The sequence below is a fragment of the Phlebotomus papatasi genome, chromosome 2, assembly GCF_024763615.1.
Source record: "Phlebotomus papatasi isolate M1 chromosome 2, Ppap_2.1, whole genome shotgun sequence".
NCBI lineage: Eukaryota > Metazoa > Arthropoda > Insecta > Diptera > Psychodidae > Phlebotomus > Phlebotomus papatasi.
Window position 1 is genome coordinate 72,254,922 of NC_077223.1, and position 27,896 is coordinate 72,282,817.

General features: G+C 33.4%; 1 protein-coding gene across 3 annotated transcripts in view; it reads right to left on the reverse strand.

Annotated features, from left to right (window-relative positions):
• LOC129804290 (protein vestigial) overlaps positions 1-27,896 on the reverse strand; it is an 80,607-nt gene that overhangs the window by 21,456 nt on the left and 31,255 nt on the right. For 2 of the 3 annotated variants that reach the window (XM_055851447.1, XM_055851445.1), the window contains exon 4: positions 20,816-21,034. In XM_055851447.1, the coding sequence (XP_055707422.1) occupies positions 20,816-21,034 (219 nt within the window). Of the gene's footprint in view, positions 1-20,815; positions 21,035-23,586; positions 23,608-27,896 lie in introns of all 3 variants that reach the window. The other variant, XM_055851446.1, reaches the window with a different exon arrangement.

A 27,896-nucleotide genomic window follows, 5' to 3' on the forward strand; every position in this document is an offset into this window, starting at 1 on the left:
ATTAGAGGTGCAATTAAACAATTTTTCCCATCTGTTTTCTTAGTAATTTTAGCAAGATGGCTCAAAGGACAAAGTTTCTTGGGAGCATCATCATAAATTGCCGTGATAAAAGAAGTAGCAAAAGGCGGGAATTTAGAGAAATATTCCACGGAGAGAGAAGGAGAAAGAGCAACTTGCGAAGTATGGATGGAAGAAGAATCTCACTTTTTCTCAACATCCCCAATGGCCTGTGACTTCATCGGCCCTTTTGATATTGGAGAGTGGTCCTGGCCACTTTGTAAACTTCTCTCTTCATCGATATTTTCGCCACAATTCCCTTGGCATCCGACGCAGTTTCTCGCTCACTCTCCTGCAAGATTTCTTTTTCCCGCGATCTCCCAATGGTCAATTGGAATGTCTTTTTTGCCCAGAAGATTCGGTAGTGTTCTGCGAATGTGTCGTAAGACGAATTTATAATTCAGCCGTTTCGATAAAAAATCGATTAGATCGCTCTTGGGACTCACTCGAGAACATCAAACAATTCTTGTTCTCGCATATTTTCCCATAATACGTCCTCCTTTTTTCCCCCAAAATTTATCTAGAACGTCTTGGTTCTTGGCTTAAAACCATATCGTCGTCTTTTTACCCATTCATGCCACTTCTTTTTTTTCTCCCATCCACCACAAATGTCTCTCCACGGAAGATTAAATTGAAATATTTTGTATCAATGTGTTCAGAGAGATTAATTTATCGATAAATATGCAAAATTCATCTTCAAGCTCCATGCAATGGAGGCGCCTGGTGATTCAGAAAAACTACTGAGATAAATCACCAGAAATCACGTTTTGCTTCATTAATTTCTCTCTCTGTCTCACCCATTTTTCTCACACAAACCCAGCAAGATGTACAAGAAAACCAAGAAAAAAGTGTAACAAACTGAGAATATCCCAAAAAGTGCTTCGAGACATATTTAATACCATAAGAAACAATTAACATCAACTGAGCAATAAATAACTCCTCCGACAAAGTGTCTTGTGGCTCTAAAGAACACTCTATCAAATGTAGCAAAAAACAGCTTACCCCCAGGATAAAAAAAAATTGTCACAAAATAATTCTTCTTTCTTTTACTCAGTAAAATCCAAAACTGAGACATACAATAAATTTATATTCATACTCGGTGGCAAAGCATATGTTTTCGCGATGGGAGATCAAAAGCCAACGAATTCCTCTTCCTTTCCTCAATTGTCTCTTAATACTCTAAATTATGGGTCTTATTTGCGGTGTGAGATCCGCCGAAGTGGAATATCCTTCTTTTACAAAATTATTCATTTCAGTGAGTGAGAGTCTGTGTATATTCAGGAAGGACTCTTACCAAAAGTACTTCGCAGAATAAATAAGAATTTTTTGCCATTTGTCTCGAGATTTATTAAATTCCTCACGCAAATTTTGTCTAGGGTTATTGTACTGAGAATAGGAAAAAATAACGAGGTCTAAAGTAGAAAAGTTTTACATGAGCTCCATATCAGCAAGTTGTGGGTCAAATCAACTGTAAAGGGATTCTTAGACAAGGGCTTAACCACTTCCTGGGCCCGTATCCTCCACTTTGTGAGAGAGAGATTTTACGCGAGCTTCTCTCCGTGACATTTTCTCCTATTTTTACCACCTTAGGGTGGAATCACCAGTTCTCGCCAGTGCCCCACTTCTCGCCACTTACATTGAAATCGCTATTTTTCGCAATTTATGAAATAAATGAGTCGCAATTTTTTGTATTGTTTCTGCTTCTTCGCATAGAATCGAAAAATAATAATTATTCCTTTTGGATTCACGATTTTGATCACTTTTTAGAGCAATATTTTAAGCAAGTGCATCGAATCCAACATCTCTTACCAAATGTACTAAGTGTCGTCAAATTTTCATCAGGCCAAAAATACCTATTTGGGTAAATAATTTATCTATTGAATATTTAATTGCACTTGTGGAATACATAAAATTTGTATTTAGTCACTTAATATTTCATTTTATATTGTTTTTGTATAAAAATGAGGCATGGCGAGAAGTGGTAATATTCTGGAATTGATTTTACCACCTGTCGCCATATCTTTTCAATAGGCTAACTTCACTTCGTACATTCTCAGTTGTCAAATCTGCATTGTTTACTTTCTGCAAAAGCCCCATAATTTGATTTCTCAAATAAAAGCGAAGAAAAATCATTTAAAAAGAGTAATAATAAAGTGATCACAAGGAAAGAGAAATGGTGAATGTATTCTTTTTATAGCATTGCCTAAAATAACCGAGTGTGGTTCTTTTCAAGTGGGTGGCGAGAAGTGGTTACAAATTTTACAAAACTGGCGAAAAGTGGTAAAAAGTGGCGACGAAATGGTTATTTTTGCATTATTAATAAAAATCAGTTTTTTAAGTAGTCCAGCGTTATGTTCTAGGATTATTGTTTTCACGTATTTAGAGCCAATACATCTAAGTAACTTTGTGTCAAATTTGACTTATCTTGTAACAAGGATTCAAAAGTTATGATTAAATGAATTTAATTTTTTCCTAAACATGGCGATAGCCGGTTATTCCACCCTATTTATTTCACTACTTAAAATATTTGTTTTGTTGGTTCTTGAGATTTAACAATTTCAACTTACTAAAAAAGAACCTTTTCTCGATAAACTCCCTGCCTATAAATTATGCGTTTTTTCTCCGGTTTTAGTTAAAACAAAAACTAAGAGTTTTAAAAAGTTCACGGCCAAGTAAACTGCTAAAAATCTATTCAATTTCGTATTTATTGAGAATATAAATAGGTTAATCAAAGATCTAATCATTAAATGGCCACAACTGTTTTCTTATTTACGAGAGCTAAAAAAAATAATATTAAAATAATAAACAATTTGGAAAGTGATAGGTATCAAACTCAAAAAATTAGAAAAATAATAAGAGATAATAAGAAAAAGTTCGAAATTCCTGCACAGTTTATTAAAAAAAAACTTCATTGAAATTTATTATAAATATACGGAAATTGTATTTATTAAGTGAAATAATCATTTAAAAACCATTTAAAACTTTAAAAAACGCGATATTTTAATTTATTTGCTTATCTTCTATGTAAATTAATCAAACTCTCACCGGGAATACCAAACGAGGATTCTCCCCGATTTTTGATGAGAAAAAATACAATCGAAAATTTCGTGGATACCGAATAGGCGAGTTCCACACGGAAAGTTGGCTTTTCCCACAAAATCAAACGCTCACATCTAGCCCCTGAAGGTCTTCAATATAACAATACGAAATTGTCAAATTCTAAGATTTTTTCAACGGGTAATAGAACAAATTATCCTTAATATTTACAATCCTAAATGGCCTAAATGATTTTTATTTCCGAAAGTTTTGTTAAGAAATTAAAACAGTATAGCTAGAAGGATAAACCTTAGGTCTTAAGATCATTAATGCTTACGACTATAAAAGCCAGTGATAAGCCTAGATCAGCTTATAGAGGTGCGATTCCTTCATTGCAAATTTGGATTGTGACAAACTCGAACGATATTTATACATAAATAATGCAAATTGCGTTTAATAATTCTTAAACTGTATGTAATTTATTATCATTACTAATGAGAAAATTGTATGAAATGCATAAAAGTGTCTGAAAATCTTTGAAGTTGATTATCTCGGAAACTATGAGAGATAAAGGCCTCAAACTTCACATCCGTTTGGGGCCTCTTTCAGGATTGATATGTGCAAAATTTCACTGAAAAATTAAGAAAATTGGACGAGAAATGCATAAAAGTGTCTGAAAATCTTTAAAGTCGTTTATCTCGGATAAATAAAACTATAAAAAATTAAATGTATTTATTTACTTTTTCTTAAGTAAGTGAAATAAAGTACAATATAAAAAAAGTAAAAAACAAAACATCAGAAAGAGTTCTTCACTGTTTTACTTTGGAGGTTGGTTACCCACGCTAAGACAAAAAAAAACTTCATACAAATTTTGCAATTTTGTCGAGGAAAAATCATTGAAAAATAATGAAGTTGTTAATAAAAATTGAATTAGGCTACTTTAGAATAACAGACATTGCAAATTACTGCGATATTTAAACAAAAAAAATGAATTATACTCAAGAGATATAAAGCTAAGACTGTAAGGGAATGTAGGCAGAGCTTGAATCATGCGAATTTTCTCTTTATTTCCAATGAGTTGGTTCTGCATTTCTTAGCCATAAGTCAAGTATTTATGAACCTTATCTTCATTGTAAAAATAGGCAGCCAAGCCCTTCTTTCCTAGGTGGTAGGTTCACAAATAGAAAATTGGCCTAAAACGGGTAATTTTAATGGCGCACATTTCATTTGATTTCTCATAGTTAAACTCATTTCTAAAAAAAAAACCACTTACACAGTGGATGAAGAGTATACTTGAGATGATATTTACGTAATAATTTTTTGCATCGGAGGGAAATTATTTTCACAGTGGCGGAAAATTCGCAAGTACTACACTCTGTGTGGTTTCAAACACTGAATGTGTGAGCGTTCGCACATCCATCAGACAACTCCAGCTTGAAAATCATAACCTCACTGAAGCCTCATAAGCCACAGTGAGACATTCGTGGTCATTTCCTCTTCGACAGGCGTATAGTCTTCTTCCCATCTCCATGAGATGACGGTTATTGACAGTTGTAAACCGTGTGCACATGTTCATAGTCGATTTTTCGATATTCATTTGGAAGAAAAAACAGTGCTCCAGGAAATGTGAAAAAAGGTGTTTTAAAGATCTTCTTTTAGTGCAGTGATAGTTTCCGCGGGTTCACGGGGGTACAGTATAACAATCGGAAAATAATTTTTAATTGTAGATAAAATTTATTTCGAGAAAAAAGCAATGACGAACCCAAACCCCCATTGTGTGAACGCTGTCCCCGGGGGTAAGAATCGCATAAAACGTCATATTTTTTTCATTTTCCTGTCCAGAAAACACCAACAATTCTGTGATAGTGAACTAGGCATGCATAGAAATCTAAAGGATCAGACAACTTTTTGGTGTAGTGCAATTCACTGCCCAATTTACAGTTTAGTCAGAAAAAAAATCCTGAATATGAAGCACGAAAAAATGTGCGAAGACTGCCTACATTCCCCTAGTTCTGTATGTTAGGCAAGTATTTCAAAACCTAATTTTAAGAACTATTTAGATTGATTTTGGTTTTTCGCTATTTTAAGACCCTGTACTAAACTAAAGATCTACTCCATGTCAAAAGAGCTAATTTATAAGTTTTTCTACAGAAAGGATAAAATAAAAAAGAAATTTCCTTAAAGTTAATCTAGCATTTTATCAGTATATATCGGCGAAATACCTCCATGCAGAAGGTGAGTGATTGTATAGAAAGATTACCAAAAAGCACATTCCCTTCAGCAGTGTTTACAAAATGTGTCTCAAGTCATGATTTAGAGGTAACAAAAGTCATTCATTGAATTTTCATACACGATTTGTGGCATTTTCGTGTGTCGTCCCAAAACGCTAAATATTCCTTTCTATGTTTTCACAATTACTTTGTCACTGTTTTGTCTGCTTTGGGGACCTTTTGCTGGCAGCCACAGCTCGAAATAGGAATAGAACTTCCTCTTGAACTCAAAATCGAAATTCAATCTCATCCCATAAATCTCCAACGTGTGGAGAAGATTCAGGGAAAAATGGGCGGAAAAGAGGCAGTGCTTCAACAATGAAATCAACATTAATTCATGATTCTTAGACTCGTATATGTTTGCTAATTGCTTGCCTTGTGACATCCATCATCCTCTTTAAGAGTCTGTCACACTTGCCCTTCGTCCTCGCGCCAAAACACGAAAAACCTCCACACTGTGAGAGCGACAGAGTCAACTTGTCTCGCAATCATTTCCCGCAAGTCGTGCAAATTATAAAGTCATATCTTTAATTAAAATACTAATTTCATAATAAATCATCGAGTATGATGTTAATTTATGGGCAGGGAGTGTGTTCGCAGAACTTTCCCCGGTCGTCACTTCATCTCAATCTGTGGAACTTTTCCCGTGGAATAGTATTTGGATCTCTTAATCTTTCCACGACACTCGCACACACCAGAACTATTCAAATTTCATCGTAAATGTCAGACATTTCATACAATTTTCACGCAATTTAAATCACACAAGATTTTAATCTCATTTTAGGATTGCAAAAATTGGGCAAAGTTTCACAACTAGTTTAAATTTCTTGAAATTTATCATGGTAATAGGATTATGATGATGGTATTTTACTTTTAACTAGAGGAAATATATTTTTTTTGATTTATTTGGTTATATCGGACGATTTTGGTTATTTTGGCCATATTCTTATTTTTCATCGATTTGGGCGGGATTTGAATTCAGAACTGCAACTGTTGAGCTACGGCTACGGGTAGGTGTTCAAAGTTTTAAACTATTACAGTGATAAATCTGAATATTATGCGGGTATATCAATCATTATTTCATTATTCAGATGTTTTTAAGGACATCGTATGACCATTTTAAACAATTATCATCCAGTTCATCAAAGAAATTTATTTGACGGGGATCTCAGTGGTGCAATAGGTAAGAGCGTTGGGTCTTGGACGGACGAGATCTTTGACTCGACTCTCAAAGTTGTGAGTTCGAGTCCCGCCCGGTGCAAACATCTGAATGTTAGAAAAGACATTTTCACTGTGATACACTGTGATGCACCGTTTCTGCCCAAAAAAAAACTCCGTGGGCATGGAAGAGAAGCATCCACACTACGGGGAAGGCGTTCCTGGGCGGTCTATACATGGACTTAACAGATTTTTCCAACACGGGATATAACAACAATATCAAATGATTATATTGTAACAAATATTCTGATATGATTAATAAATAAATAATTGATTTTGATATTTTCTGTCTCATAAAAATATTTTTTATTAGTTATACGGATAACGATAAAAAAGATACATTAAAGTATCACTGAACATAAATATTTAGTTTTGTTGCTGAATTGAATAGAATAATAATAAATTAAATTTGGTTAACAAAACAAATAAATAAATTTGATCTACAGTAAATATAGAATTTCTAAAACCAGGGATGACATGATAACTTCTTTTATATAGTGTAGACTGTCTATTTTGAGAAATTTCAATGATAGGGTGGAATAACCGGCTATCGCCATGTTTAGGAAAAAATTAAATTCATTTAATCATAAATTTTGAATCCTTGTTACAAGATAAGTCAAATTTGACACAAAGTTACTTAGGTGTATTGGCTCTAGATACGTGAAAACAATAATCCTAGAACATAACGCTGGACTACTTAAAAAACTGATTTTTATTAATAATGCAAAAATAACCATTTCGTCGCCACTTTTTACCACTTTTCGCCAGTTTTGTAAAATTTGTAACCACTTCTCGCCACCCACTTGAAAAGAACCACACTCGGTTATTTTAGGCAATGCTATGAAAAGAATACATTCACCATTTCTCTTTTCTTGTGATCACTTTATTATTACTCTCTTTAAATGATTTTTCTTCACTTTTATTTGAGAAATCAAATTATGGGGCTTTTGCAGAAAGTAAACAATGCAGATTTGACAACTGAGAATGTACGAAGTGAAGTTAGCGTCGCCTATTGAAAAGATATGGCGACAGGTGGTAAAATTAATTCCAGAATATTACCACTTCTCGCCATGCCTCATTTTTATACAAAAATAATATAAAATGAAATATTAATTGACTAAATACAAATTTTATGTATTCCACAAGTGCAATTAAATATTCAATAGACAAATTATTTACCCAAATAGGTATTTTTGGCCTGATGAAAATTTGACGACACTTAGTACATTTGGTAAGAGATGTTGGATTCGATGCACTTGCTTAAAATATTGCTCTAAAAAGTGATCAAAATCGTGAATCCAAAACGAATAATTATTATTTTTCGATTCTATGCGTAGAAGCAGAAACAATACAAAAAATTGCGACTCATTTCATAAATTGTGAAAAATAGCGATTTCAATGTAAGTGGCGAGAAGTGGGGCACTGGCGAGAACTGGTGATTCCACCCTAGTACCTATGATTAAAATGATAGCAACTATTTTAGATATTTATTCCCAGTTACATTCTCTTTTAACCGTTATAAGGAATGACCTGACGATACGTAAAGCACTAACTATCACTCAATCTATCAAATATAGATTTAACGATACTATCGATTCGATAGCGTTGAAAAATGATCATTTGACCTCAGGAAGTAAATCGTGAGAGGCAGATCGGCTGATCCGTGCCGATCAGATCAGTTACCATAATCGGCCAATTGGCCGGACTTTTTGAAGATTCATACGACTGATCGGCAGTCAGAGTGAACCAAAAGTGATAAAACTGTTTACGGTTTACCCCTGTTCAAAACACTGACACCATCATATAAGTTTTGAAAATGAAACTCAGGTAATTTCTTTTTCATATGTAAATATTTTAATATTTTGAATATTTGTGATTAGAATATCCATCAGTATTGAAAATTTCAATCTATTTGCAAAGAAACTTTCATGCCAATATGTTTATCCGGTCTAGTCTATCATATACTTGTCTTACTATTATTTTTTTTTTATTTCTTTCGGCTATTTCTTTGAACTTGTGATTAACAATGCAAAAATTACAGCTTGAGCAAAACGCCTATTTCACAGCAATACCTCAAGATGCTAATTAACCCGCAATCTCTGTTAAAACTATTCTTCTTCAGTTGTGTCTGGAGTATAAAAAAAAAGACAGTCTGAAACCTTCAAAGCATTAAATTGATGCTTCGCGTAAGATCGCGGTTCGCTACAAAAATTTGCTCTGGTTTTCGTCTAATAGCGCATCATTTTACAATTGAAAAATTTCATAAATTCCATGAATATTTCCATGAATGCGGCAAACAAATAGCAAGTTGATTTTAATGTGTTGTAAAACATAACCAAGTGAAAATAGATAATTATTGAGCATGAACGCGGTGGCTTTTATCATGTTTAGCCTGCATTATCTGTCTGTTTCGCATGACACAACAAATCAGCTCAGAAAATTGCAAGTGAAGTTAATTTATGAGTATAAAGTTGTGGTCTCTTTTTTTTCGTTGTAGTTTTAGCTTAAACAAGAACACTTTAAAAATTACTTATCGAGACATGTGTCCTGTCCAATTAGACATAAACATGCATTTAAAGGCTTTGCGTTTGGTGTTTTGGATTATGTTTGAGAGCTTTGAGAGAGTGAAAGCCAATGGTGGAGGCGCCTGGTGTTCTCATGACACCTGCGCGAATGGTTCAACGAGTATGAAATAAATTAGTATGGAATCTTAAGATTTCCCATAAAAATTCAATCGATGCACACATGAGATTGACTCGAGATTGTCACGCCCGGATCGTTACCGTCATCCGCGGCATCAAATCACGTTTTTAGCCCGGCAAAAGCATTCTCAATGGATGTACAAGAGCAAGACAGAGACGGATAAACTTTTCTTGCAATTGCATACTTTTTCCACTCCTTTTGGTTAACCATGGGACACCCCATACGTCTCTTTTGGTTTGCGCCAATGCAATCAAAAACGCGCGAAATGCTAAATATTCGTCAACAGAGGAACATTGCTGAAATCTCTCCTGTTGGCCAACTCATTTTATGAATGAGCTAGCACTATTTTAATAATGCGTGCAAAATATTTTAAATGTTTTACAACCTTTTCATCATTATTTTTGGGTGGATCGTGGATTAAATGATGTGTTTTTGCATCAAAAGAATCAACCCAGAACGATATTTCGCATATCAAAAGCACAAAGATACTTTTCACATCATTTATCACTCGTGAGCACATGCTCTTTCAACGATTAAGTAACAAAACTTTTCCTCTATAGTGATAGTATGCCTTAAAACAAGGACAATGATGTATCACACCACAAGACAATCTGGTGAAACAAAACATTTTAAGCCAGTCCCGCCAAGAATTTATATATACTTTTCGGCTATGCTCTTTTGTCTCTTCTGAAGGAACCTTCTTTTGTGCTGCATGCACTTAAATTTATTCAAATGCGTGCCTCTTAACCAACAGTAAATATCTAATCGCTAAATTAAATAGGCATTTGCAAAGTGATCAAAGTTGAAATTTTATCTAGACAGGTCAGATAATTAAGTTTTAATTGTAATCTAGAAACAACATTGTACTATTTAACAAAAAGAAATACTCTGACTTGGTGAGAGAAAATTTAAATTCGATCAGTAATGAATTGAATTTAGTCAATATAAAATTTAGAAATTTAGAAAGAGTGGAATTATCATTTAAGTTTTGGAAAAGCGAAAATTTAAAATACTTCATGTCTCTTTAAATAGCAAAATGTCATAAATTTGAGTGATATTTACAAATATTTAAGTATTTTTCTACTGATCAAAATTCAATATTGATCAAATTAATTTTTTTATTGCATCCAAAAGCACTTAGATCCGGAAAATTTTATGAAATCAAAATTCAAAACGCTTTCTTTCTCAAGCCTTTTGCATTATATCCCATTCTTTCGCAGTCGGAATTGAATTGAACTAAATTGTGTTTGTAGTCAATGGAAATGGATGTGAATTTTGATTTCATAAAATGTTTTAATCTAAAAGGTAGGTATGACTAATATAAAGGTTGATCTAATATTAATTTAAATTTATATTACTTTCTTTGTAAGACTATCCCATTCTTTCCTACACTTCCCCTTCTTATTTTATGAGAATTACATCAAATTAAATTTAGATTTGAGTATAAAAGATTAGGATAAACTGATTTATGTAATATGTATGTGAAAGAAATGACTGGAAATTTAGATTTCATTTAATTTTCCTGATCTAAAATACGTGAAAGAGACAATATTAACTAAATTCTTAAAAAACACGAAAATCAAGTTAATTTCTAGATTGAAAAAGCTTTGATCTTTTACCAATTTTTAAATTAAAACATTAATTACAAGGAAAAGTAATTATACATTTACTATATTACTCTGAAAAAAATAATTTGCAAAAGTATGCAAAAGGAGAACACCCACTCCATGTAATTAACCAAAAAGGGTAGTAACCCTGGCTCCAATCGACTTTTTTGCAAAAATCGATTAATTTCAATCGATTTTTTGGTCAATTCGAATTCAATCAACTTTGTTTTGCAAAAGGATGCAAAAGTTTGCCATTTTGCATGCGGCAAAATAAGCAATTTCTAGTGTCTTCCAGTCCAGTTCCAGTGTCGCTGAGAATTGTCAAATGGCAGACAAAATAATAATATAATTCACAGTTTCACAGTGCAGTTAATTCGCAAAGTGGTGATAGTTTTCGCGTGTTTTCTCAGTTACTGTAATAGTGGAAAATGGGAGGAAAAGCTCCTACAGTAGAAATTTGTGTTGTGATTCACAAAAACACGGTGCCGACCGAAATAAGGTGAAAATTAAGCAGTGTTTTGCAGGAAAATTGATAAACATTTTTTTGGGAAAATGAAATTTTGTGGTTCAGAAGTTTGCTCAGGTCTTTGGAGTGTTGTGTGACAAATATTTTGTGACGAAAAGACCTAAATAGTGAGATATTTGATAGATTTGTTCGCGAGGTTGCATCCTAATGCAAAAATTTTTGACATGTTGGATGGTTCATTCAGTAATAGTCCGACGACAAAAATTCTTGCAAAGGTGAGTGTTTAAATGCGCAAAAATGGGCAAAATTTGCTAAGAAATCAGGTAAATAATAGATAAAATGAATAGTTTTTGAAAAAAAAGTGTCTACGGTGGTAGTGGAGTAAAAATTGTAAAGTGCAATTAACATTTTCATTGAGAGTATGTGTACGTCGATTTTGTGTTAATGCGGCAGACAAGAATGACAAATTCCATTTGTAGTGTTTCACCACAGATGGCGATACTATAGTGCTCCATTCGGAGGCAAAAATTTGCAAAAATTTACAAAGGGAGGCAATAATTGGCAAATATTTGCCAAATTGCAAATTTTTGCACCCAATTGCAAATTTTTCGTTTAATTTGAAATTCATCTCCAAAATTTATCGATTTGTGCACCCTTTTACACCCTTTTGCCCATGAAAATTTGTTTACAAAATATTTTTCAGCTCTAATTCGCTTTGATTGAATGATCTAAAGGAAAATTTTCACTGAAGAATTTGATATCTCAATTTATTTTCTCTGTGAGTCACTCTTGTCTAGTTTACAACGCTGAAGCTTTTAGTGTTTGAAACATTTCTGCCAGAAATATGCTGAAATTTTTATCAGACTTAGTTTTTCGTAGTTTTTTTTATATACTTTTTACAAAATGCCCATTATATGGAGCAAAATAGTGAAAAAGAAACAGGAACACTATCCTATGCAATTGGAGAAAAACGCAGGGAGCATGGAGCAACTCCGAAAGCAGACAAAGAAAGAAAGAAAAGAAAGGAATTCAGAAATTCCATTCCTCACAGTATTCACTTCGGGGAGTCCCTGTGGGCAATGTGGAGCAAAATGCTCCTCTCTGTGTTTGTTGATGATGTTCGGGAGTTGGCCCCAGGTCAAGAATTTCGCTACTGCTGCAGCTTTTGCGATGCACCAACAAAACTGCATCACAATCCGTTTTATAATTCAATTTCACAGGCGATATTTTAGTACCTCATGTGCTAAAGTATTTAATACACCATTACTTTGGGGAAAATATACGGAATTTTCACACACAGTCTCTCTTGTGAAAAATGGATGATTTTCATAGTAATTACGAGATATTATAATTTGAAATTTTAGGAATTCTTTGAAAGTTTGATAACTTCATTAGGTGTTTTGATTTTCGCAGGGGCCTCTCGACATTTCATTTTTCCATACGTTTTTGCATAGAGGCACTGAAGACTATTGGCAAGTTTTTTCGTAAAGAGAATTGACTTATAAGTCTGATATATTTCGAAATCGTACATTAAACGCTATCTGAAAATACATATTTCATAATGTTCGCCAAAATTATACAAGAACTACGAGCAAATTTGTTTAAGTTGCGGTGCAATAGATGCAACATTTTTACAAGGAGAAGTGAAAAATAGCTTCAGTTTTTATTAGACTTGATGGGCCCCTGGCTTTTTGAAAGCTGATGAAGAAATTTATTTAATAAGTTTAAATGTGAGTGGTGAATCAAATTTTACCGCTATTGGCAAATTTTAATTTTTTTGGGATATAGGGAAAAGCTTTGAAGGTTCGCACACACTGTGGCTTCAAACATTTTATGGCAATATAAATATTTAAAGAGCCAGTTCTAGTAACATATATTTCCTTAAAAAATAGGTCAGCTTCATTAAAGGAAAGTGGGAAAATATGAAGTGTTCCAAGCCAGAGTATTTGCAAAGCCTGAAAGTCTTACCCTAGGGGAAAGTGGGGCACCTTTGAAAATGGGGTACCTTTGAAATTGGGATTATTCACCTATTTTTAAATAAAATTGAGCCTTATTGTGATATAATTTAGTTGCACAAATATATTGTGAAGCTAAATTATATCACGACAACACTCAATTATATTTTAAAATATGTTAAAAATCCCAAATTCAAAGGTGCCCCACTTCCCCCTAATTCAATTCTTTTAGACAATTTAATAATTCGTACATATAATTGATTAAGCAGAGCTTTATAAGGATTTATCACACTATATCCAACTGGCAGTCTAATCCGGGGCTATAAATGGCATAGGATAAGTGTGCCAAATTTCGGCTTAGTTGCATGCAAGCGCCAAAGTCTCAAGTTTGAAATGTAATATCTTTAATAGAAATTGATTTTTTTTATTACTTCTTTTTAAGGAGTGTTGGTTAGAACCTTGTAGACAGTTTATCGTCTTTATTTACTCTAAAATCATTCTTAATACATTTTAAAATGAATAAAATTATAGACATAGCTTTGGTACCCTATTTCGGCCACCTTCATTCTCATAGTTCCTTGCCCTTCGGGAATTCTTCCAATATCTTTTTCACGTCATTTCGTTTGTCGAAGCTACAGTTTTTGTTATACTTTTGCATTGTATAATCTCTAGAGTACGTAAAATCTAAAAGTTCATAGAAATTCGAGGAACAAAAATGGTGCCCGAAATTGCAAACTGACCGGAATTAGGCACACTTACCCTAAATGTTTTATATAAAATTTATTAAAATTTTTATTTTTTAAAATAAAGTATAAGCCTAAAATTATGTTTCTTTTGTAATTTGTACTTCGAATACGTTTGTGAAAGTTTAAATTAGAAATTGTCAGTTTCATGTCTAAAATTCCCAGAAAATGCCTTGAAATTTTCATCTGAAAGATCACAGTGAAATTTGCGATTATTTTAATGAGAAGTGCACTTCATTAAGTGGCTGGTTGACAGAGAGCTGATGCATTGGCACGAAAAAGAGAGTGACGAGTGTTGGGAAGAGAGAAAACAGAGTATTTTGCATATTGTTGCAATTTGTGACACTCCCTAGAATAATTAATGATGACTTTAATGATTGCTTATACCTTCAGTTTAAATCACTAAAACAGCCATAAATTCATCTTAATCCGTCTGTGATTTCCCAGACATTTCTATCGAGTTTTCCTGTTTTTTTTGCTCATGGAAAATGGACAGTGTTAAAAATTGCCACATTTTCGGCAATTATGTAAAATTTAAACAAATTTGTGCTAAAGAAACTTCTGTAAATAACTTCTTTTTTTTATGAATTGATGCCCATTCCTAAAGCAATGTGTGTCTGTGGAGAAACAATTTCAAGAATGGAATTCAATGTCTCTTTTCTCTTTTGTAGCTTCTGAAATCCATAAATTAATTTTTTGTCCTCAACTCCTCCTTTCTCGTATCTTCCGATGAATTCTTTCATTCTATCGCTCACCCTCCTCCAACTCTTCATCCTCCAATTTCAGAACTGGTGGATGAAAACTCCTCATCATCAAAACTACACCAAAACACGTTCAGCACACATTTTTATGATTGATGGCGACAGTTATGATCGCAAAACACTTAACGAATCGTTAGTTTTGGTCTCAATGGAAATTAACATTAAATTAAAAATCACTTTCCGGCTGGGATAAATTAATGGGCCTGGTATGGCGATGTAAGGTGAAAAAGAGACGGTTAAATACAACCCTCTTTTGAGAAAAAGTGCCCAAAATTAACCCAAAAAGACGAGGATGCAACCAATTAAATGGAAATTAACTCTTCAGCATTTTTCCATCCTCACGCTTGGCACCCAACATACAAGAAAAATTCAATGAGTTTATTTTCACCGGCATGACTTTGTGCTTTTTCCCAAGAAAAATTCCACAAAGACGAGTTAATTTTGGACACAATTTTCCTACGCAGCCCTTTTTCCATCCCAACACACAACATTCTTTCCGGGAAAATCACCGCAAGACATTTAATTTACTATCCATCCTCAGTTCCCAAAAGATAAAAGCCCAAAAAGTCAGTCTCCATCTTCTCCTCAAAAACTTTTTTAATTAAGCAATTTCAGAGACGCCTATAAGAAGTCAAAGACTTTGTGTTCTTCTCAATGGTGCAAAAATTTATGGTTTACTCATCGTCAATATAAATGCAAATTCATTCACTTTCTCAGTATCTCACGAACAATTAGCGGCCTCTTTTCTCTACAATCACCCCAAAGAAATCCATTCGAAATTCTCACCATTTTTCACCCTCGAGACTGAATTTGTATTCAAAGAACGAAGCTTCCTGTAAAAGCTTCCAACCGTGTCTCAACAATTGTCGCAATGGTGATTCCAACCCCAAAATGACTTTTTCACCCGAAGAATTTCTCCTTCATTTATACGTTTTCCTTTTAACAATTACAGAAATCAATGGATGCTTTATTGCTTTAAGAAGAAGAATAAGGGTGGAAAAGTGCTTTATTTTTTTTTTTACACAAAACCTCGTGGAGGTTTTCATTATTGGAGTATAATTAATTGTTTGAAGGAGGGATCTTCAAATAAAAGCTCAAATGAAGAGGAATTTAATCGGGCTTTCAAGAATAAATGACAGTGATAATTGTAACAACAATAAATATATAGATATTGCTTTATTAAATAATGAATTTTGCTTTTATTTATTTTTGATTATTAAAAAGGGGTGGCAAAACGTCCCTGGCTTTACGAAATGCTCGAACTCGATACTACTACACCGACTACACCTCAAAAGTACTTTTGCATTATTTCCCGTTTACCGATTCTCAACAAAATTAAACCGATTCATAAATTATTCAAAAGATCCCTTAAATAGTTTTGAGAGTAATAGAACTAATTTTTGAATAGAAATTATTTATTAAAACATTTTCTAAAATACACCTCAGAAGTAAAATTGAATTTTTAATAAAAATTAGTTATCGGTTATGCATTGGTTCATTATCGGCTCAGAACCGATTGGAACCAGTTTAGTTTTGTCGGAATTTCCAAGACCTTTCCAACGAGCCCAAATATGACATCATTCGATGTAGAAATAGGCTCTCTAGAGCCTTTTTGACCTTTTTGACATTGAAAATCCAATATTAGGAATTAATATTATTATTAATCTATCGAGATGTTTGATACAAGATAATGATTTTACAATGTCATATCCAGTGTTGGAAGAATCTGCTAATGTCATTGTAAACCGCCCAGGAGCGTCTTCCCCGCAATGTGGATGCTTCTTTCATGCTCCCTGAGTTGTTGGGCGAGGGCGGTGCACTATATTACGTTTACATGTGAAAATTGCCATCAGACATTCAGATCTTTGTACCGGGCGGGACTCAAAGTCACAACACTGTGAGTTAAGCCGGAGATCTATTCACCCAAGAGCCAACGCTCTTACCTATTGCGCCACTGAGATCTCTATATTAGAAATGATACAACGGGATTTTCGTATAAGGATGAAATGTCCGCCTCGATAATTTTCAAAACATATCCAAAATTATAGAGCATATGTTTTATGCTCTAGTGCTTTTCCTACACTGAGAAAAAAAGAAGGTGCGATTAACTTTTTTTCCTCATAACTTTAGCACCTTTTAGGTGTAAAAATATATCAACATTTTTTACATCTTTTTAAGGGTAAAATGAATATGAAAAAGGGTAACTTGAACCCCTAATACACCTAAAAAGCACAATATTTACACCGATTTCGGATCAATACTGCAGGGTAAAATAAATATTACCGGAATGTTATATTAACTTTTTTCTCTCAGTGTACATACTTTTGGGGTTAGTCCCGGAACAGAAGTTGTTACCTTTGCCAATACCTATTCGTTGGTATAGGTCTCATTCGTGGCGAAAGGTTGGACCGTTTTGCTCATTGTCCTTTGTGTGTCAAAAGTTCCACGTTTTATGGAATTCTAAATTTTGCCCAACAACGGACTTAAATGCATGTAAGTTTGATTTGTTATATGTATCCCAAATTTTATAAATACGATATTCAACCCAATTAGGACTTTTATTAATTACATATAAAATTTATGAAATATTATAATTATTTATTTAAATTTTGAAAGTTTAATTTTGATAATACTTGAAGTGTGATTTAATGAAGTTTGATAAGAAACTGTATTTTCTTCTAGATTCGAATTATTTTATAATATACATAAAATTGTAATTATAATTAAATAATACTTAAAATTTAATTATCATTATAATCGAATTGAAAATTTGGAAATCGAATTAGGAGGAAGTTCTGATTTTTCTCCTATGTTTAAATGGAATTGAGCCATATCAAAATGCAATTTAGCTTCTTAATCTATTTGTGCAGCGAATCACAATAATGTTTAATTTTATTTAAAAATCGGTGAAAAATTCCAATTTCAAAGGTGCCCCGCTTTCAAAGGTGCTCCATTTTCCCCTACTTAGAAAATTCATATACGGATACGATACACCACTGGCTATTCTGGGTGTGTGGGTCTGTTTTGAGACCACTTAATCACAGATAATAGTAGTATTTTTTTTTGTGCAGAAAATCGTATTGTTTTAACCCTTTAAGGACGATTGGAACACCAGTGTCCCATAAGGAAAATAGTTTTTTCCTGACTACCTAAAGTTACTTTTTTTTAATGTTTGTCCGTAATTGTAAAGTAGAAGGTTGAAGGAATCTATATGATATTTTTTTTGCAAGTATACAGCTATTTGCTATAGGGGAAACTGGGGCACCACCAAACACGGGGTACCACCAAACAGTAATTTTTATTTCTAAACTACTTGGACTATCTCGATCATTCCTTCAGTGAACAAGCATCCCTAGTGCCTATAAATTTCTATAGGTCTTATCCTCTGATATCCAATATCCGATTCAAAAATCGCAGTGTTTGGTGGTACCCCGTGTTTGGTGGTGCCCCAGTTTCCCCTATAGTAATTTTTTAAGTTCAAAAATGGTGAATTTTTAAATTCTCATATTGAAAATTCATTTTATTTATTTTTTATACTTCTAATTTTTTTTTAAGCAAAACGGTTTTGGAACAATAAACTACAATATTCAAACATAATATTTTTAATTGGTGTGGAAATTATCTGTCATTGGTATCGTCAGAAAAATTACTTAAATTTTTGAGCTATTTTTGTCCCTATCGTTCAATAAGGCAAACACCAAATCAGACTCTGTTGGTTTTCGAAGGTTAGATATAAGACGTTTCACAAGTTTTTTTTATCGGTTTCGTTTTTATTGCTGATTTTTGGTCAGCGAAAACTGTCTCGTCGTTAAATGGTTAACAGATGTCCACTCAATTAACTTATGCACTCATTTGCATCACATTTGCAACACCAAAGTATTTGCTGACAATTGATTTTCACGTGGATAAAGAATTGACAAATGAAACATTTTCATTGTCATTATCTTTCTAAAACCAAATTTCTTTTAAAATTTTAAGTAAATCTTCACCATTAGCAGAATGTCCCCTTAAGTAGTCATGATGCTCTTGCTGCCGTTTTTAGATCTAAATGAAGATCCAATTTGTGCAATCTTGGGGCAAATGTTACAAGAGTCGGGCAAGCATTAATCTGCACACTTTAGAACCAAAATCTGATAATGCACGACAGAAAAATCTTCTATATGGAACTGAAATTCTGCACAGTCAATGGTGTGTAAGTTTAGCACTATTAATTAATTACATGTGAAGTGGAGACACAGAAAGGTCGCGTCGGAACCAATAACGGTAGACAATTTCTTGAAAATGATACAACCTTGTTAACCGTTTTCATTCGGTGATTTACTATATGCACCAGAGAGAACCCGCAACATTACAAGAAGTCGCCGACAAAAGCCAAACAAATACATTAACTTGATACTTTTTTTTTCTTTCAACCTCTATATCTCCCCTTGTGTCATTCTCTGATAATGTGGAGGAGAGAGCCAAAAGAAGCATCGAATGAGAAGACAATAAAAATTCAAGAAGGGAAAAAATAAGGGAGAAAAAAAGGTAAAATCTTCAAACATAATGGAACAAAACGATACATGGGAAGGTGTGTGAGAAAAAGCTGGGAAATTCGCATCGAGAAGGAACGCAGCAGCATCTTTTGTCTTATTTGTCTGTTCATCCCAAGTAAATGAATTTCTTCGAAGGTGTCTTCAGCCCAGCACCAGGGAGACACAATTTGACGATCAAATCTACCTCCCGAATGCTCGTTCTGGAACTTCTTCTCATTGTCCGTCTCTTGCGAATTTGCTCCTCGATGAGATTGTGACGCGATAGTGGTGTCTCAAATGCGAGAATAAAGAGTGTGTAAAAATCCACCTTATCACTACTATCGGATCAGCCTTTTCAGTTACCCCGGGCTGCCTTGAATAGCTTGGTGGGGACAGAACATGAAATCAACATAAGCAAATTTCCCTACTTCGGTGCTTGTCCTTTTATCCTAACTCTTTCTATACTCTAAAGACCGTCGTCGTCCACGATTTTGCGTCTTGACCATCTGCGAATCTCTCGCTTTTCTCAGGTGCATCATAAATTGTGGAACCTTTACATGAGAAATAAAAAAATATTTCAGAGTCTCTTATAGACTCTGTGATGACTAAATTTAGCCCTATAGTTTATCTTGTTCTTCACGTGAACAGAAGGGTTTCAGGGCCCTTTTTATTATGACAAATTCCGAATTTCTAACGTCACATCAATTAGTGATAAAATTCTATGGCTATTTAGACAGAACTTATTGTATCGAGGTTAGGCACATTCGTTTGTAGGCCTCAATTTAGAGAGGTATCACGTTAAATACGGTTTGCAAATGGTTTCGTATTCCTTCACCTGCTATTCATTCAAAACTATCATAAAAATTTACTACCCAGAACAAGATATCATCCCTTTAAAAGATGGGGTTGTTGATAGGTTATAATAAGAGATGAAATATAAAGACCACCAAACACCAACAGAAACGCATGATTCCTAATTGATTAGATGTTTTCCAAAAGACACAATTGAGAGACAGATAAAACAAGCTAAGAAAAATTAATTGACTATCCTAAATTCGGCTCTTATATGGAAAAAAATGAAGATGTTTACTTCTTATCAAAACCCAAAATCAGGAGGTACCCTTTCGAAGGACACTGAAAGAAAACGACGAAATCAGAAAAATCGGGTAAGTCATAAATCTTGATTAGGGGTCGTTGACGCACTCAAAATGCATTTTACCAATTTTACACAGAAACTTTTCATCAGGGGGGAGTTCCGTGCAGCCAAAGACAGTCAGAGGGCAATAAAGATGTCAAAATATCGAAGGAGCAGACAAACGGTGAAAGAAGTCATACAAGAAAAGACACAATCGAAAGTTTTGTGGACGTCCCACAATTGATTTACAAGCGTCTCGGGTTAAATTTATAATCTCGCGGAGACAATAAAACATACCCCTGAATCCATGGAGAAAGTGAGACAGAGGGGTTAGAGACTTGTATTCTTACCTTTGCTTTCCTTATTGCTAAAGTTGAGTGCGCGGGAAAAGTGCTCGTCCACAACGGTAGCAGCGTCTCCACTGTAGTGCGTAAAAACGACGCACGTCGCGGATACGTACTGCGCCCGGGCAGGCTGTCCATCGCTCGTAGGATCCGCCGCAGCCGCATGGGGCGACTCGGGACCCGATGAGCAGGAACTGTCGTTGTGGGCGCTGCTTGGCAGAGGACCTGAAAAATTATTTATAGTAACATAAGTATATTTAATTCAAAGCATAATTTGACTTTAAGTTAAGTATATATCTAGCAAAACTTAAATAAAACAGAAATTCTAATTATTCTGGCAATGATTGTATTATAATGAACCTCAGAGAGCTACAATAGTAACAAGAAACACACTATACGAGTTGTCATAATACCCAGATCAACACTAATTAGAAATTAGACGTTGAATGTTGGTAACATTTTAAAATGCTGATTCAAAACATTGAGTATTAACGTTAGGGTAAGTGTGCCAAATTCCGGTCAGCTTGCAATTTCGGCCACCTTTTTTGTTCCTCAAATTTCCATGAACATCTAGATTTTACGTACTCTAGAGATTATACAATGCAAAAGAATAACAAAAAATGTAGCTTCGACAAACGAGATGACGCGAAAAAGATATCGAAAGAATTCCCGAAGGGCAAGGAACTATGAGAATGAAGGTGGCCGAAATAGGGCACCAAAGCTATGTCTATGTTTTTATTCATTTTAAAATGTATTAAGAATGATTTTTAGAGTAAATAAAGACTGTAAACTCTTTACAAGGTTCAAAGCAACACTATTTCAGAAGAAAGAATAAAAATATCAATTTGTATTTAAAATATTATATTTCAAACTTGAGACTTTGACGCTTGCATGCAACTATGCCGAAATTTGGCACACTTACCCTACTCGTTAATAGGATAGATTGCCCATTAAAAGCCGTCCCTCACTTGATGCCATCCCAATGAATTTATATACGTTTCCAATATTTTTGTATTTTAACATTGCAAAATCAAAGTATATAATTAGTATTTTCACTTCTAAAATATTGATATAAATAAAGAAAAACTAGAAAAAGGCGTGACATTGTGTAGGGAATTGCATTAAATGGGTCATCTAACTTATACGATGTAGGGGGAAGTGGGACATCTTTGAATTAGGGGTACTTTTTACATTCGGCGTTTTTTTCTAATTTTTAAGTGGAACTATAGATTGCCAGAATACTAATTTACCTCCACAAATAAATGTGAAATTGGAATTGTATGATAAGGCTCTGTTCTATCTAAAAATTGAGGAAAAACCCCAATTTTAAAGCTGCCCCAATTAAAAGGTGCCCCTTTTTCCCCTACTAGTCATCTGTTTTACAATTTTTGCTTCGAATTTTGAGAGATTATTCGGGATTGGGAAACCTCGTATTTTACATTTCGTATTTTACATGTTCGTATTGCACATTTCGTATTGCGGAAACTTAAAAAACTTAATAAACTTAAAAATTACTAACAATTAAAAACATATTGTGAAGAAAAATACCGATTTTTGTGTTCTGTATGGAATGAACTTAATTCGGGAATACTTTAAACGCCCTATTCTAAAATTATTAGTAAAAACGTCTACTAATAACATACTATAGGGTGGAGTAAGTACTTTTGGCCACTTTAAGGTTTCATGTCCTTGTAATTTTTATAATCTTTATTTAAATGAAATGAAATTTTGTACAACGATACCTTAAAGCCGTTTCTTCCTAATAATCCAAGAGAATTCCCAAAATTTTTTGGATATTTTAGTGAAAAATGCATTTTATGCAACTATGCATGTATCAGTACTTTTGGCCACTTAGTAAGCACTTTTGGCCATTGTGTGTCAGAACTTTTGGCCACTTGTTTCCTATAGAATTTTAATAAAATAACAAGAAATAGCTCTCGAAAACTTTCACAAATACACAGCACAAGTCCTATTCTTATTCAACACCAATTTTATGTGATTATTAGGGTATTTTAAACGATATTTTGCACATTCTCCTATTTGATGTAAAAATCAGTCAAAAGTCACGATTGTTTTTACTGAAATCCGCGAGGTGCGCCACGTATAAAATGTATGGGAAAATGAATGGCCAAAAGTACTTACACAGCAGAAAAAACAAGTTCTTTTAGCCACATCCGATTTTTATTTAATTTGTTAGAAAATCTTATCAAGGATGATATCATAATAAAATTTAGTTAATTAAGAAATGGACTTTCATTGAATAACATCAAATATTTTCATCAAAAATATGAAATAATGCAACACAATTTCTCTTAACATAAACAAGTTTCTTAAGAATCCCATGTTTTTTTTAGTGATTGTTTACCTTGTTGAGAATTTCTTTCAATAAATAGAATTGACCAAGTCTATACAAAATCAAATATGATTTTCTGATTCATTAGATTAGAGGTCACGAAAGAAGACCCATTTTCCTGCTCTAAATAAACTCATAATTGCCTTACAATGTGATTTTACTTTAGGTGGCCAAAAGTGCTTACATGGCCAAAAGGGCTGACTCTACCCTATAACGCCGATAACGCCATTTTAGTTTCGAAATCGCATTATTCTAATTTTGATAAAAGATCTTTGGAATATAAATGAATATAAAAATTTCCAGGAATATCTCAATTGGCAATTGAATATATAATATTAGCACAATATCCCATCTTTAAATTTTTTATAATAATTTAATTTGTTATTGAATTTCAATACTAAATAAAATTTGTTTTAACACTCACCGTGTTTTGATTCAATACGCACTGAAAAAAATATTTTTAAAAGTCGTTATATATTTATGGAATATGATCAATTGTTTAATTTGTTGCTCAAACTTAGGGGAAGGTTAGGCACCTTTGAATTGGGGCAGCTTTAAAAATGGGTTTTTCTCCTATTTTAAACGGAACTGGACCTTATCACGATAATATTTGGCTTTATAAACCCAATCCTTTTAAAAATAGAAGATAAGTATATTTTCAAAGGTATCCCTATTCAAAAGGTGCCCCAATTTTCCCTAAGGAGCTTTTTATGTAAGATTTGTATCTTTTATTTATTATGTTATAAATAATATTAGACCATAATTATATTATTTCCCCACTTCTCCTCCAGGGGATTATATGTTGGCAAAAAAATGTCAGTTACCGTTCTAGAAGCCAATCATTAAAGGAGATTGACTTTCGATTTTCAATAATGAGCGAGAACAAAAACTTAGCTTTGATCTTAATAACGAAATGTCAAACTTGTGTCTAAATTATCAAAAGCTTTTCCTTTAGGAATCATGTATATATTGAATGATATAGTGCACATTTATGACCAGCGCACAATAACTTTTGTTTGTAAACATGCTTTCAAAATTTTCTATAAGAGTGAGCGAGATGACTAGATCTAAGTCTTACTTATGCCCAGCGCACAATAACTTTTGTTTGTAAACATGTTTTCAAAATTCCCTATGAGAGAGAACGAGATGACTAGATCTAGTTTTCATTCACTCTCATTGAAACGTCAAAACCATGTATACAAAACAAAAGTTATTGTGCGTTGGGCATTATGGCCAGCGCACAATAAATTTTGTTTGTAAACATGTTTTCAAAATTTCCCGTGAGAGTGAGCGAGATGACTAGATCTAGATCTCACTCACTCTCATTGAAATGTCAAAAACATGTTTACTAAACAAAAGTTATTTTGCTTAGGGCATTAGGCTACAATTTATTACACCGTACTGCAGTGCGTATGTTTTTAATTTATTTACAATTTCTTATCACAAATTCAGAAAAAATATAAGATTTTTTTGTACGAGAAATTATCAAATTTGTTATGCTTTTCGTTTGTTCAAAGCTTAAGGTCAAGTAAATGCTATTATGGTCATCTTATGGATCGTGCTGAAAGCCCCGAAGGCTTTAAGTTGTTGTCACTAACCGTTTCTCCACTGGCTCTGATAGCGACTAATAGTGCAGATGAACGTACAAGCAGTGTAACCGTGCTATCACACTAGGATTTTTTCAATTTGTAAATTCAATTTAATTTTCAGATGAATTGTTCCAATGCGTTATTTTGCATTAAAAATAACTAGAATTGATAGATTTTCGCTTAGTCATTGATATAAACTAATACTTGGCCCACCAAAACATGTTTAAACATGCTAAAATAGCATAAATGTTTGCTCAAATAAATTTGAATTTAGCAAATTAAAATGCTAAAATTGCTCATTATTTTCAATTTTATTGCAATTAAACAAGTATCCTTTTGAACCAAATTGTTCTTATTAAATTTATTTACTCGTAATTAATTATTATTTGTGGCCAAAAAATAAGATAAGTATAGTAATTTAGTGATAAACTTGCACGCGAGTGAAGCATCAGTATCGGGAGTAATTTGCTAAGTTCCTCCAAAGCCATTATTGTGCCAAGAAATCTCCTGTTTATATGACTTTACACAGATTTTCAACAAGATGTATGAGAGTCCCTTCATCAGCCTTTTCCCTACTCTACTGGCTTTGGGGATCCTTCTGAATAACCGATAAGTGACTTATAAGATATTTTAAGTACTATCACACATTTTCCGGAGTCTTTCACAATTAAACATCTCGCGGAAATATTTAAAATTGAGCAAATTTCTTGCAAAATGTGTCCTGGCTGTGAGAATTTTCAAGTAAACTCTAGAAATCTTATAATGCTCAATTGGCTCAATTAAATTTAAATTTAAATTGTTAAAATCCTAGTGTGATAGTACAGTAAGGTCGTTTTTCAAAAATCATTTTATTAGCAAACATTATGTATTTAAAATTTATTCTTGAGGAGGGATTGTGAAAGATGAAAATTTAGAGAACTCAGACAATTAAGGGATATCCTTGAAGCTTGACAAAAAATATCTCAATCTCAAACTGAAAATAATTTTGATTGTAATTTCTTTTCAGTTGGAAGAACACTTACGCTATGTTGAATCTTAATGTTCATATGTTTCACCTATAATTTCTACATTGTATCTCAGACAATTCATTTATTTTTCGTCAATTCACACAAAACATATGACTATGAAAAGTCACACAATGTTTTTTGAACAATCTCACCTTCGGATTGATCCCTTAATTGGGCACTGAAATTGTGGGATATTCACGTCATTGGGCGCGAAGAGACGGCTCCAAATATGATTGATAAACGAGACACCGCGTGTAGATTTTACTAATGTACACCTGAAAAGGTGGACAGGTGCTTTTCTCATGTCATACACTGACTGGGTCACATTTGATACAATTATTAATTTTTGCTATGGTAAATTTTCCTCACAAGGTGCAACACGGCCTCATTTGGATGGTGTGGATTTTCTTCAAAATAAAATGTACATAATGTTCTCACCAATCGTAAATTACGGTGAGAAGGCAATTAAGGCACAATGTCTACATTTTTGCATGTCGTTATTTGTGACACGAGCACTTCATATTCCTTTCAGTGTCTGAACACATTCATGTGATGTGTTCATTTGTAAATTAAACGATTCTTTGCTTCTCTCTTCTCAATGTGAAATCTCTCCGAAAAATCTCAGAAATAACACAAATATTTTGCCTTTATTAATTGACGTGCGATTATTGTGCGCCACCATCTCACTCGGACACACGCAATTTTCCCCCAAAGGTGGTGTCCTCACCCATTTGGGAATTTATCAAAGTGTTTTCGGGAGGATTGGTTGAGATGTGTCCAACAAAATGGTTTGCAGCATCCAAAGTCGCACGAGAGACAACAAACAATTAACATAAATTTGTACGACGTTATTAGTCAGTGTGCTGAGAGTCAATCAATTATTCGTCTTTAGTGGCTCGTAAAACCCATAAAAAATCCATTTAGAATGAATACAAAATTAAGCGAGCGAGGGAGGCAAGAGTCTCGTTCTGTCTCACGTGGATGCCTAGCTAATTTCTCACCAATTTCCTAACCATCTTCATGCCAAAAATCACAAGACAAATCTTTTGCTCAATTCCTGAATTTTCATTCACATTTTTACAAAAAAAGGTCTCTCACTGTAGCTGGACGATTTTGGAGATGAATAAACTACTAGTGACCACATTTTAAAATTTAAATATATCAGCTCAGCAGCGTAGAAAATAGTAAGCCAAGACACACACTACACGCCAGTAAAATACTACACGAAAAAATGCAGCATATTATTGCTATAAAACTTTATTTTGAGTATCAGTTTTTTGAGATTTTCCTTAAAATTTTTTGAAAGTAAAATCAAATAGATTCAGAAAGAGAACAAATCTAAAATAATGCAGATGAGTAACTTTAACGGTTTGTGTCTTGACTTATTGGCTCATTCTACATATTCTAGTTCAGTAGAAGTTATTTTTCCCTTTGTTTTATTAACTTGTTTTTCTCAACCGAAAAAAGGAAAGTTACAAATAGTACAAATAATCCACTCATAGTATATAATCCTTATACTATGAGTGGTCCTTTCCTTATACTATACTATCCTTATACTGCAGTTTGATTCTTCAACAGTGTCTTGGATAAAAAGTAATGCAATTCTATTTGTACAAAATATTGTTGATGCTTGAAGAATTCAAATTCAAACTCAATTTGGAATTTTCAGACAAAACTTTCGATCCATTATTCAGTGATTTTAAGTGGAATTATTATGGAAAAGGAGTACTACAGTTACTACAGTTCACTTCAGCCAAATAAAATGGGAAGTAAAAATGTCTTTTCCAAGGGGGAGATATTAGGGTCGGAAGTGGTGTACATGTGAAAATGAAGTGCTTGGAAGTCTTTGGAAGTGGGAGTGCCCAAATATAACGTTTTTTTTTGCTTAATTACGTATTTTTCAGACTATGTTACTTTTAGTTAAAATCTTTAATTCCGGTGGCATACTGAAAAGGTCTGTTGAAATTGTTAAGTTCGATTATGACAATAAATGGAGCAAATACACACAAATTTGTTATAGCTAAATTGTGTTGTAATTTTTCCGAAGAAATACTCAGCTAAATAATAATTTTCTCTAATTTTTACAGGAACTTCAAATTCATGTAATGGCTCGCAAATAATGACATAGCTATTGCAGT